The sequence below is a fragment of the Marmota monax genome, unplaced genomic scaffold, assembly GCF_021218885.2.
Source record: "Marmota monax isolate L192 unplaced genomic scaffold, Marmota_monax_Labrador192_F-V1.1 WCK01_AAM20220418_F8-fsc00021, whole genome shotgun sequence".
Taxonomy (NCBI): domain Eukaryota; kingdom Metazoa; phylum Chordata; class Mammalia; order Rodentia; family Sciuridae; genus Marmota; species Marmota monax.
This window is the reverse complement of record NW_026695228.1, coordinates 21426305-21439178: the sequence shown is the minus strand read 5'-3', so window position 1 is coordinate 21439178 and position 12874 is coordinate 21426305. Positions and strand designations below refer to the sequence as shown.

General features: G+C 57.2%; 1 protein-coding gene across 2 annotated transcripts in view; it reads right to left on the bottom strand.

Annotated features, from left to right (window-relative positions):
• Positions 1 to 12874, bottom strand: part of Cpamd8 (C3 and PZP like alpha-2-macroglobulin domain containing 8) — a 65581-nt gene that overhangs the window by 18374 nt on the left and 34333 nt on the right. For both annotated transcript variants that reach the window (XM_058576566.1, XM_058576567.1), the window contains exons 19-24: positions 10366 to 10428; positions 7065 to 7296; positions 5278 to 5431; positions 4793 to 4923; positions 2071 to 2122; positions 363 to 661 (exon numbers count right to left, since the gene is read on the bottom strand). In XM_058576566.1, the coding sequence (XP_058432549.1) occupies positions 363 to 661; positions 2071 to 2122; positions 4793 to 4923; positions 5278 to 5431; positions 7065 to 7296; positions 10366 to 10428 (931 nt within the window). The remainder of the gene's footprint in view (positions 1 to 362; positions 662 to 2070; positions 2123 to 4792; positions 4924 to 5277; positions 5432 to 7064; positions 7297 to 10365; positions 10429 to 12874) is intronic.

Here is a 12874-nt window from a genome sequence, read left to right as displayed (position 1 = left end):
CATCTCTGCTCCTGTTTTACCAGGTGAACTCCTATTCATACTTCAAAGCCCAGCTTGGCTGTGCCACTCCCCCAAACGTTGTGCCAGCTGTTCCTTTTCTAAGTCCCCTTCCTGGGCCCAGAAAGCGCCCCCTTTCACCTGCTCGTACCCAGTCTCCCTGGCCACCACCACCCTTACTTTTTCTTCTCTTTTTTCTTTTCTTTCTTTCTTTTAAGCAGCTCCAGACAGACTGTGAGCCACCTGAGGGGCCCTGTGTTTCCCCTCATTCTTCCCTGCCCCCAACAGAGCCTGGCCCAGAACAGGAAGCAGTGGATACCAGAGGGGCACGAGGCTCCCGTGCCCACCCAGGCAGCCCCGGGTACCTGAACGAGCCCGTCGCGCCAGCTGACCCAGAACGTCCTGAACTCGTCCCAGGAGAGGATCTTGGCCGTGTGGGCACTGGCCACGGGCTCACCCATCTTGCTGGTCGCAATCCATGACCTGGTGTTCTGATGGCCCCCCAGGACGATCTCGATCATGCCCGCTGTGTCCTGGGGCCCCGAGGACAAGGCTACACGGGCGTCGTTGTGTGCTCGCACGGCCACATCGAAACGGGTGAGACGCTGCGGCCGCTGCACGTACTGGAACTCATATTTGTTGGGGGTGGAGATGTGGAGTCTCTCTGGATGGAGGAAGGGAGGCTGGAAGTTGAGAGGGAGCCTGGAGGAATCTGCCACCCTCACATAGGCTAGGAGGCGAGCACAGGAGGTGAGCACAGGAGGCGAACACAGGAGGTGAGCACAGGTGGTAAAAACAGGAGGCAAGTAGGAGATGAGCACAGGAGGCAAGCAAGGAGGCGAGTAGGAGGTGAGCACAGGAGGTGAGCATAGGAGATAAGTAGAGAAGGTGAGCATAGGAAGTCAGTACAGGAGGTGAGCACAGGAGGGACCACCGGACAGGGTTGCAATCTCCCCAGGACTCTGCACACAGCTGCAGAAACATGGTGGCTCAATAGCAGCACTGACGGTGGCACCCGGGGTAACTCCAGCTAGGGACATGCAAGGTGCCAGAAAGTGCACAGGCTGCTGATAGAAGCAAGAGAAGACCCAGATCCACGGAGAGCAGACTCCACGGGGTCAGGAGGAAATGCTGCAGACACACTGATCTTCCCCAAGCTGATCCGCGGACTCAATGCAAATCCAAGCAAAATCCTAGAGAAGTTGCTACACTGACTTTCGAATTTTCTGGAAATGCAAAGGACCTAGGGGACCCCAAACGGCTTCAGTAAAGAACAATGTTGAAGGATTCACCACTGGGCATGGAGGCTCAGTGTACAGTTACAGTGGTCACCGCGAAGTGAGAGCACAGGAAAGGCAAACGCTTCCAGGGAACAGAAACAGGGAGCCCAGAGTGGACCCAGGCACATGTGGGCTACTGACTTTCAACAAGGAGCAAAGACGTTCCATACAGAGAGGACTGGACCCGGGGCGCTCTGCTGCTGAACCACATCCCCAAGCCGTTTTTTTGGTTTTTTGTTTTTGAGACAGGGTCTTGCTAAGTTTCCCAGGCTGGCCTTGACCTTGTCATCCTCCTGCCTCCTAAGCAGCTGGCATTAGAAAAGTCTTTCATATAAATGGTGCCAGAGCAATTGGTGACCCACGCGCAGAAAGATGAACGCTGGCCCATACCTTGCAAGGTATCCGGAATCATCTCCAAATAGATCATTGCCGTTTAGAGACCAGAAACTTAGAACCTTAAGGAAACAGGACTCGTGAAGATGTCTCAGGAACAACAAAGTGTGATTCACCAAAGGGAGGATGGTGAGCTGGGTTTCACCAAAATGGAAGACTCTGCTTCACGGCAGCACTAGGACCTTGCATGGTGGTGGTGCCTATAACCACAGCGGCTCAGAGGGCTGAGGCAGGAGGATTGCCAGATCCAGGCCAGCGTTGGCAACTTAGGAGACCATTGACCTCCTGACCACTGTGCCCAATGTCCCCGGGGAGGGGGCGCTGGCTTTGCAGTGAAGGAGCTGTCACCGTGTGGTAGGGGAGGGGCCCGGTGGCTCCTCAGTGGGTGCACAGGACTCACCGTTGGGACAGAAGAAAGCACTGTAGGTGTAGGACCGCGGCGCCCCTTCAGGCTGAAACAGAAATGGAGCAACTGAGAGCAGGGACGGGGTGGTGGGGACAGTTGGCACAGAGGAGCGTCCAGAACTCCCAGGGCAGCAGCTCCGAGTCTGGACCGTGCAAGTGAGCTGCCGGGGCTTGTGGGGAACCCAGGGTGACACCAGGGTCACAGGCACACAGGAGTGACCTGGTCACCCACCTCCTAGGTCCGGGTGGCGACACAGAGCCTCGCCATCACGCTGTGAAGTGGCCACGTAAATCTCGCCTGCTCCCCGTGCCCAGCCCTGCCCCCCCCCACTGCCCTCTGGTCCCCGGGTGCCCAGAGCACTGTGCAGAGAGGCTGTGGGATCCGAGGCCCCGACAGACGTCCAAGAGCACGGTGAAAGGCCCAGGCCACCTCCACCTCCACCGCGTCTGTACCCGTGTCCTGTCTCCTGCCTGTCCACCTGGGCTCCCATCTCTGTCTTGTGCCCCGGGAGCCCAGAAGGCCATCAGCTGTTTCACAGAAGGGCCAAGATGCGGGCTCGGCCGAGGGGCCATAGACAGATACAGGGATAAAGGGAATGTGGACATGACACTGTGGACTATTCAGGCAGAGGACATGGCGAGTCCTGTCACTTGCAGCGACACGGATGGGACTGGAGGACATCACGTTAACGAAGGAAGCCAGGTGCAGAGACGGCGGGCGTCCTGGTTCATTTGAGGAAGCTAAAAACATTGATCTCACGGGAGGAGAGACCGGGATAGCGGTCACTACAGGGGGAGGGAGGGGACACAGACAGTGGTTAGGCAAGAGACAGCAAGGGACAGTAAAGGACACCAAAGCCCAGGAGGTGGAAGAAGGTTCTGATTTTCCAAAGCACAGAAGGGGAACTACAGTCACAATGGTCCGCGACACATCCAAATAACTAGGAGAGTCTGAAGGGTCCTGGATCAGGAGATGGAAATGTTGATTTCCTTGATTAGTCATTATACATCGTATCCATGGACTAAAGTATCACACTGTTACCCCGAAAATATGTATGAATATTACATATCAACTAAAAAAAAAAAACAGGTGCCTAGAATTTAACTCCCAGACCTCAAAGGTTTGCTAGAGTTTGGGTCTGGAATGTCTCCAAAGGCCCCTGTGATGAAGGCTTTGGGGAGGTAAGGGGACCTTTAAAAGGTGGGGCCTAGAGGGAGGCCTTCAGGTCATTGGGGGTGTGGCCTGGAAGGGGATAGGGTGATGCCAGCCCCTTCATCTTTCTCTCTCTGGTTTTCCAGCCATAAGGTGAGTGGCTCGGCTTCCCCATGCACTGCTGCTGTGATGTACAGCCTCGCCACAGGTCCCAAAGCAAGGGGCCCAGCCATCCGAAACCTCCAAAACCGTGAGCCACAATGAACCTCTTCTCTTTATAAGCTGATCGTCTGTATTTGTTACAGTCACAGAAAGCTGACTAGCACACAGGAATAGCTGCACCAAGGTAGCTGTGGGCCCCACTCCCTCCACAATGGCTAATTCTAGGTGTCGCCTTGACTACGTCATGGGAGGCCAGAGTGGCTAGAGGCTCTTTCCGGGTGTATCTCTGGGGGTGAGTCAGTCCCTCCCCAATGTGGATGGGCACCATGCTACCTGCTGAGGCCCAAATAAGGTAACCAGGCAGGGAGGGTTAAACTCCCCTCTGCCCGCCATCTTCCTGGGCTGGGACCTCACTCTTTTCCTGCCCCCGGTGCTGCTGGTCCTCTGACCCCCGGGCCCGGGATCCCCGCCCTTGTCTCCATGGCTCTCAAGCCTTCAGCGACACCGCAGGGGACAAGTCACGGGACGGCTCCAATTCCACAGTCATGTGGGCCGCGGCCTGATCATAAATCTCGTTCGACATCTGTATGAATGTATGTATGGTAAACCCCGATCTATGTGGTCACACGTCACTTCACAACGGGGATATGTTCTAAAAAACGTGTCCTGGGCGACCTTGTCATTGTGCAAACATCATAGAGCGTATTTACACACAGGCTGCAGCTGCTCTGACGTCCCTACGTGGTGATTGTATGGACCACCGTCATACGTGTGGCCCATTGTCTACTGAAACCATGCGTCTGTCTGTCTGCCTCCCTTTGGTTCTGTTTCTCTAGAGAACCCTGCACATCCACCCTCTGCTGGGTGACGTGGGGCCACTCACTCAACCTCTCTGGGCTGGGAGCCGTCCATGTACCTGTCTCTGGTCCCCATCCCTGGCGGCGGGGAGCGAGACCCCGTGCGTTATCCACAGCAGGGCTGGACAGCCAGGACACCTGTGGGCCCCACAGGTAAGAGGCGGTCCCGGGTTCACACCTGGGAGGTCTGCACGGGCCCTGACCTTGGACTCCCCTGCTGCAGGACACCTCACAGTCCCGCAAACTGCCTTGGAAAAGGGCAGAACTAGGAGACACGCACATGGCCCCCAAAAGTGGTCGGGCAGGGGTCGGGGTCACTCCCTCCAGCCCCTCCAGAGTGCAGGGCCACCTCACAACCTGTTCAGCTCTGCGAGGAGGGGCCAGAGGCCACTGTCCTCCAGCAAGGAGCTCCCCCCCGCCCAGCTGTCCCTGAGTCATTGATCCAGACCCGTGTGCTGCCCGGCTGTGGCTCCAACCGTGTGCCTAGCTGCTCCCCCCCCCAGGGCTGGGGCCCACTCTGGCCCCGCGGGTGGGGCCTGGCCTACCTCCACGGTTAGGCTGCGCCGGATGTGATCCGCCCCGGCGGGGACCCTCCTGTCGGGGGGACCCTCCCCTGCGTGTCTGCTGGGCCTCCCGTCCCGGCAGCAGCCTGCGTCTCCATAGGCCAGGGCTTTGGCTGTGGGGATTTGGTGGCTGTCAGAGCAGGTCCCCGCCAGGGTGGGCTGCCCCTCCCTCCCCCTGTGTCAGGCACGCGTGTGCCTCTGTGCAGGTGCCGTGTGCATGTGTGGGCGCGTGTGCACGCATTTCTGGGTACACGCGCACACGTGGGCTTGGCACCGCGACAGCCCCGCGCCCCCCAGGTGAGGCCCTGGCCCTCTCCCCAGAGCTGCCCCCCTGTCCTGCTGGCCCCAGCTGCCGTCCTGTCCTTCGGGACGGTCCTGACCTCACCTGCTGGCCCATCCGCCCCATAGCCCCCGTGGGGCCAGAGCCTGGAGTCCTTGGTGGCTGGAGGGGAGCATGGGGTCCCCACCTGTGATGTTGCTGAGCCCCAGGTTGCTGAAGGACAGGACGACCCAGGTGGGTCCCGTCTCCCCGGGGGCCACACACATCTCCTTGGTCAGGTGCCGTCTGCTGGGGTGCCCCGCCAGCTGGACGCCCTTGGGCACGGAGATCTTCACGTGCACCTGCGGGGACGGCACTGCTCATGGCACCTGGAATCCAGGCCGGCCTCCATCCCCCACTGTCCACCGCAGGTCCAGCCCTGCCAGCCCTCTCCAGAGGCCGCGCCGTCCTCAGAGGCCCTTTCCACTTCCAATCAGGCAAACCCCGGCGCTGTCTGGCTGCCCTGCTGCGGGCTTGTGCCCGCCCCTGACTAGCTTGGGCCTGCTCCTCTCCCAGCCCTGCGTCCCCACAGGTCCCTGCAGCCCCCAGGACCATGGGGGCTTCAAAGGCAGCCTCTCCCGCCACACCACCCTGGGGCTCCTGATGGAGACAACCCGACCCACTGCCAGGCTCCCACGGGGCTCCCTCTGACTGTCTCCCCAACCCCAGGGCTCCCTGGGGAAGAGTATGGCTGTGTGTGTGCACACGTGTGTCTCTGGTGCACACGTGCTCAGCCTGAGCAAGCACAGGGTGCACACACACCGGCATGCATGTGGGTGCATGTGGGTGCATATGGGTGCAGGTGTGTGCATCTTGTGTTGCTGTGAGCATGTGTGTGCAGCCCACGTTCCACCGTACAGGTGCGTGCCTGTGCCTTCTGAATGCGTGTGCACTGCATGTGCATCTACGTGTTTAAAGCCTTCCCAGACTAGAGGAGCTCTCGCTCCACGTCCATTTGTCCAGCCAGCCAACCGGGAGCACCTGCTGGGTTCAGGCTAAGCAAGACGCCAGCGACCCCTGGCCCCGGCCGGCTCAGCTGTCATTGGAACTTGGTGTCTGTTCTTTCTGAGCTGCAAAGGGGCTGGGGGTGTGCTCAGTGGTGGACAGCGGCTGTGGTCAGTGGGGGGTGCTTGCCCAGCACTCGCGGGAGCCTGGGTTCAGGCAAAGGCTGGACCACAAGGTGAGGGCAGAAGCTGAGTTTGGGGTGCACAGGCATCAAGGTGTGACACAGAGGGAAGGACACAGGAGGAGCTAAGGTGACAGAGCCTGGATCCTGCCACAGGAAAGGCCAGCTGGACCCAAGCCTCAGCGCCCTCAGGTTGAAGGATGCTCAAGATCTCCCACATCCCTCTTCCAGAAAGTTCTTCCATGGAGAAAGATGGAAACTCAACAGCCAAGTGTCAGTGGTGACATGTAACCCGGCTGAGGGGTGTCACGGGCAGAAACAACCAACTATGGAGTTTAGAGGTGGGACCTTCGGTGGGTGGCTTTTTAGGAAGAGGCAGACACCAGAGGAGCCGTCCCCGTCCCTCACCATGTGATGCTCCACACCACCATCCCCAGATGCGAGCTTTTGACCTTGGATCCCCAGAACCATGAGCCAAAATAAACCTCCTGGGGCCAGGGGTATAGCTCAGAGGAGAGAGTGTGCTCAGCATGTGAGAGGGCCTGGGCTCAATCCCCAGCACCAAGATAAAAAAATGAAAGAAAAGAATAAACCTCTTTTCTTTTTAAAGTTATCCAGCCTCATACATTTTGCCATAGTAATGCAAAACAGCCTAAGACACCATCTCACCCCGTCTCCCTGGTAACAGAGATGCTGTGACACCCAGTTCCTCACCCAGGTCCCATTCCACCCCTGCACCCTGACTGCAACAAGGCCCGCCCCTGCTCCCCCAGCAGATAGGAAAAGCCATGCATTTGGGGGGTTGGTACCTCAGCACAGGTGCCCAAGTAGTTGTAGACACTGAGTGGGACCTTGACCTGCTCCCCACGAACAACAAGAGGGGGCAGCGTGAAGTCCAGGAAGAAGGGCTTGAAGGTCTTCAGCAGGGCGGGCTCGGCAATTCCCAGGCCCCGTGAGGTGGAGAGGCCCACGGCCTCCCCCACCCAGCTGGTGATGGAGTCAGGCACCTGCAGACTGAGGGTCTCCTCCCCTGACGGGTCACTGTGGAGAGACAAGAGGGACCAGGGCCAGGTGGGGATGGACTCAGGCCACCTGGCTTGGGGGGTCTGGGGTGGGGGCTGGGAGCTCAGAAACAACTACTTAAGGCACTAGGGGAACACGTGACCCGAGAAAGCCACCCCTCAGCCCTAATTTGCTCTGAGAAAAACATGGCCAGATCTCAAGGTGACTCGAACACAGGTCTTGAGAGGGGAAGGTCGGGAAGGTTTGGGAGAGAAAGCTACTGAATGGACGGGCCCAGCCACTTAGCGGGGCTGGACACGTCCAGTGGATGCACATTTACGGGTGTGATCACGCCGTGCCCTGTAAGTACGCACCATCCTTCTATCAGTTAAGAAAATAATGAGAAAGAAAAAAGCCTGAAAATAATACAACAGAGTCTCATGATTTCCCTTAGCTGTGTTCTGGGAAGCCACCGTGAACTCCGAATTAGCAAACAATGGCTCATGGCTCCTACCAGAAATAGAGGGTCAGGTCCCTGTCAGCCTCTGGTCACATTTTGGTCGACAAATCAATACACGATTTTGTTTTATGGTTTTTTTTTTTGGGTGGGGGGATAACCAGGGATTGAACTCAGGGGCACTCGACCCCTGAGCCACCTCCCCAGACATATTTTGTATTTTATTTAGAGACAGGGTCTTGCTGAGTTGCTTGGAGCCTTGTTTTGCAGAGGCTGGCTTTGAACTCGCCATCCTCCTGCCTCAGCCTCCCGAGTCACTGGGAGGATAGCCATGCGCCACCGCGCCCAACCTATGTGTGTCTTTGTTCAAAGACACCTCATTTAGTATGTGGTGTGTTCGTCCCATGAGCTCACGGCCAGTGGCACCGAGACACCCTCAGAGGGAGAGCAGGTGAGAGATTCCACTGCGCCTCTCAGAAGGCCGTGAACTTAGGAATTCTTTGTTTCTGGAATTTTCCATTTAATTTTTTTGGGGCACAGTGACTGTGGGTCACGCACTACAGGTAAGAGGGACTATCTGGCAGGTCTGTGGAGGGAAGTCGTCCCCCAACGTCAGGCCAGATGCCCGGGGAGTGCCCTGCACCTGAGGAGACCCGCTAGCTCTGCTCTTGCCCGGCCTCAGTGCGAGGCCACGGGGTTCTCCGGGAGGGGCCTCTTCAGCACTCCTGCTGCCGCGGCCTTGTCAGAAGGAGGGGGGTCATGTGCTCATTGTCACAGATACCGCGTGGTTCCACTAATCCACAGTCCCCGGGTCCTCACCATCATAGACAGAAAGTGAAGTGGCGGACGTCAGGGGCTGGGGAGGAGGGACGGGGGAGTGTTTAATGGGGACAGAGTGTCAGTTTTGCAAGAGTCCTGGAGACGGTGGTGACGGTCATTCGAGGATGTGGAAGCTTAATGCCACTGAGCTGTGCGCTTGAAGACGGCGCGACGGTCGGTTTTATGTGATGCGTGTCTTTCCACGATTTCAAAAAACAGGGAGGAAAAAAGGGAGATCGTCCAGTCCCTCCCTGGGCCCCACAGGAGGCCCCTCCTGGCCTCAGACCTGTCCCTCTGATTCATCCTCGCTGCGGCCAACAGCGGGGAGGGACGTCCCAAGGCCCAAATCCCTGGTTCGGGTCCGTCACCCAGCCCAGTGGCCTCAAGCCCTCCGCCTCCCCCAGCCACGCGGGAGCTGCCAGGCTGTCCTGCTGGTCCCTCCTGGACTCCTTCCTTCCCTTGTTGGTCCATCTTACGCGTCTGGGCTCGGGCCCCACCTCCCTGCCTTCTCCAGAGGGTCCCCGGCCCCGGACCCCCCAGGCCTGTGTCCCGCATCCATGAAGGACGGACCCCACTGCTGCCCCAGGGCTCCTGGGGCACCTGCCGACTCTCAGGAACCCCGGGGACCCTGTCTGCCTTGTTCCAGGGACCACCCTTGGCACCCCAAAAGTCACCCAGCACCCGGAAAACAGAGACTTCTCTTGCAATGCCAGGAACGGGAGCCGGGGCTGGGGCCGCGCTGGCCAAGCGCTCCACACAGGCCGCCTCCCGGCCAAGCGGAATCCTCCGGATGATTTTGTAGCTGGGCCCCAGAGCAAACCCGGCAGCCGGGATCCGCTCCACCAGGAGCCTGCCTTCCGCAGAGCCCAGCTCCCCGGGTCGCAGCCCCCCAGGTCTGAGAATGGGAAGGGCACCCCTCCCGCTGGCCGGCGAGCAGCCGAGTCGCACCCTGTCCCCAGCTGGCGCGCCTGGCTCACTCCTCGCGGGTGGCTGTTGCCCTGCAGCCTGTCCTGTTCCTCTAGGGTGGGCAGACGAGCTGCCGCCCCCTGTTTGTGCCAAACTGCCATTAAATGCTCAGGGCCTTGTTGGCCCTTTCCCAGCAGGCGGTGGTGAGTCCAGTCCTTGGGAATCGCAGGCCTCCGGTCTCGGGGGCTGGTGACAGGAGGACACGCACATCCGTGCAGGCGGCCTGGGGAGCCCCAGCTGTGCTCTGGTCCTGCTGAGCATGCGACACGGTGCCCGGTGCCCAGAAGGACCTGGGCCAGCAGCTGGTTCATGCCAAACAGTCCTGGGCTCCAGACTTCCATGCCTGACCGGTGTGTCATGGCCAGGCACGGCCACCTTCGCTAGACGCTCTGACACCAGCAACAAGCACCCCCTGCATCCTGCAGAGACGGGGCCTCTGGATCCTGCTTCTGGGAAACTGGAGCTGAATAGGGCAAAGAGCGGCCGGCCCCACGGCAGGAGCCGAGTCCCCGAGGGGCCAGGAGGGAGGAGGGGGGTTCAAGTTCAGGTTCTGTTCAGCAATGTCGTCTTCTTAATGAGCTCATTATGCAAACAGAGCACACCGAGTCCCCCAGGGAGCTGCGAGGAGCCGGAGCCCTCCGACTGCGGACTGCGGTTCTCATGGGCAGATGTCCAGGCTGCAGGGGACTGGGGGCCGGGGGACTTCAACAGCTTTGGGTTTGAGGGTTGAAAAAGAACTTGCAGTGTCACCCCAGGGGTGTCAGGGGCAGGTCCACAGGCAAAGGGGTCGGGAGGGAACCCTCTGGACTCAGTGAGAGCCTTGGGGTCCACCGGAAAAGACAGGGAAGGAGAGGGACGGAGCCTACCTGACGTTGACACACCGCCAAAGCCACGTCTCGGGGAAGAACGTCCTTTTTCTCTTCTCTGCTCTATAAAAATTTTAAAAGGAGGAAAAGTGGTTAAAGTTTCATGGGCGCACAAACCCTTCTTTGGAGGTGGCTTTCGGCCTGATGAGACTTTCACATGGGCTTCGAGGGCCCGGCAGGTACCGTTGGACTCGATGGGGGTCACGTGGACTCCTTTCTCTTTCTAGCTGATCTCTTCCCCCCGGGAGGGTCAACCTTTTACTCAGGACAGCGGAAGGTGAGGCGGCCAACGCCGGGCAGAGTCCACCTCCGGCCAGAGTGGGGCCCACAGCCTGGATGCAGGAGGTAGGAGGGACAAGGGGACCGCCCCCTCCCTCCCCTTACTAATGTCCCTGCCGTGTTCTTCCCCATGGTCACACGGAGCCCCTCTCCCTCCCCTTCCTCTTTCCTGTGGAGAACCTTCTATTCGTCCTCCTCTGTGCCCTAGCAACCTCACAACTCACTGCCCTTAAGGACAAAGAAGTGCTTTTTAAAATTTTACTCAACCTCTAAAAATTAAAAATGCTCACATTCTTTCTATCAGCAATACCCCTTGTAGAAACACACCCAGGATACTGCCCCAGACACGTGTGCAAAGAGACAGGGGAGGACACGGCAGCCTCCATCAATACGGGGACTAGCATATTCATCAGCAGAATATTATACACTGATGAACAAGATCAATGGCAGTTGTGCATGGTACTCATGTGGAATAGTCTCCAAGGCTTATTGTTAACTTAAAAGAGGAAAATAGATGGGGCTGAGGATGTGGCTCAAGCGGTAGCGCGCTTGCCTGGCATGCATGCAGCCCAGGTTCGATCCTCAGCACCACATACAAACAAAGATGTTGTGTCTGCCGAAAACTAAAAAATAAATATTAAAAATTCTCTCTCACGCTCTCTCTCTCTCTCTGTCTCTCTAAAAAAAAAAAAAGAGGAGAATGCTGAATGTTTCATAAAAAATAAGAGGAAAATAGAGATATTGTTGACCCATTATGTCCCATGGTCCTAGATATAGGACATCTGAAAAAATTTAAATTGAACAATTGTATAGGTATCCATTATATAGGCACCCCCTACATAGGATGATGAGATGTCATACGTTAAAGTAGTCAATTAGATTTTTTAAAAAAATTCTTATATATGCCCAAAAGATATCTAAGAAGTTATCCATCATGATTATGATTGAATAAAGTAACGGAGGGCTTGGGAGTAGGAGGAAGACTGAAGGTTCATTGATACCCTTTCACAGTGTTTAAAAATGATTTTTTAGCCAAAGGTATACAGTGATCGGAAACCCTGTCCTCAGAATAAGGATGCGCATCCATTTACAAAGAGGCCTGGGCGCTTCTTGCGTGAGGCATTTCTGGCGACTTTCTAACCCTAAGAAGCTACTTCCGTGTCTGCTCCCAGCCCAGCTCCCGGATCCTGCACTTGGGTGGGTGAGGGCCCCCAGGGTGGCTGCCGGTGGGTGGAGGCCCTCGGCCATGTTCCACCTCCCTCATTCACCCTCATCCTAGAAATGCTTCCAGATGTGTCCTGATTTGGAGTCCGGAAAGCAGGAGGCTGTTGGCCACACTCCTGCTAAATGTGTGGCCCAGGTGGGGACAGCTGGAAAGACCAGGGCCCCCAGGAACCAACGGGAGGAGACTGGCAGGGGCGAGAGGCTCCCGGTCTGTACAGAGAGGACTTGAAAACCTGCTTCATGGACAGCCATGCACCAGGGAAGGAGAGCGCCTGGGCCACCTCTGGCTCAGGAAAAGGGTGGAAGGGTCTGGGGACCACCCTCAAGTCTCTGGAGAGACCTCACACTGTGGACCTCACTGGCCACATCTCATCTCCCTTCTCCTCCTCCTAGGAGAGGGTACAGCCAGGCCTGCGCTCCCTTCTCCAGCCACACGTCTCCATCCTCTACAGAAAGCCAGGAGGCAGGGTCCTCAGGACAGCTGGCTGGCCGAGATCTGGGGTTGAGAAGGGAGTGGGGGGTAAATAAGGGGCAGGAGAGAAGAGATGTGGGCAGAGCGGTGGAGAGACAGAAGAATAAAGTGCCAAGAAGAAGGGGGGACAGGGAACAGGAGGTCACGTCACTTCCTGTGAAGGAGAGGTTTCCTGACTCTGGGACAAAGCTGTGAATCTGCTCACTCAGTAATTGGTACTGTAAACAGACCACGAAATGGACAGAGATGGAGAGGATCTGAACACCATCACCACCGGGTTTGACCTCAAGTGTGCACTGAGCACCCAGAATTCAATGACTGGGCACTTGGAAACTCTTTTCAATAAGAGTTTTTTTTATAAAAAGCATCTACAAAAACTGGTCATAGAGAAAGTCTCCCAAATTAGACCCAAAATATGGATAGCATACAGGCTACAAATGCTTGTTTGTGAATTTAGAAAACACATAAGAATAATCATGGGGGGAAAATCATTTGAAAATTTAAAACACTTCTGAACAAGTCATGACTCCAAAA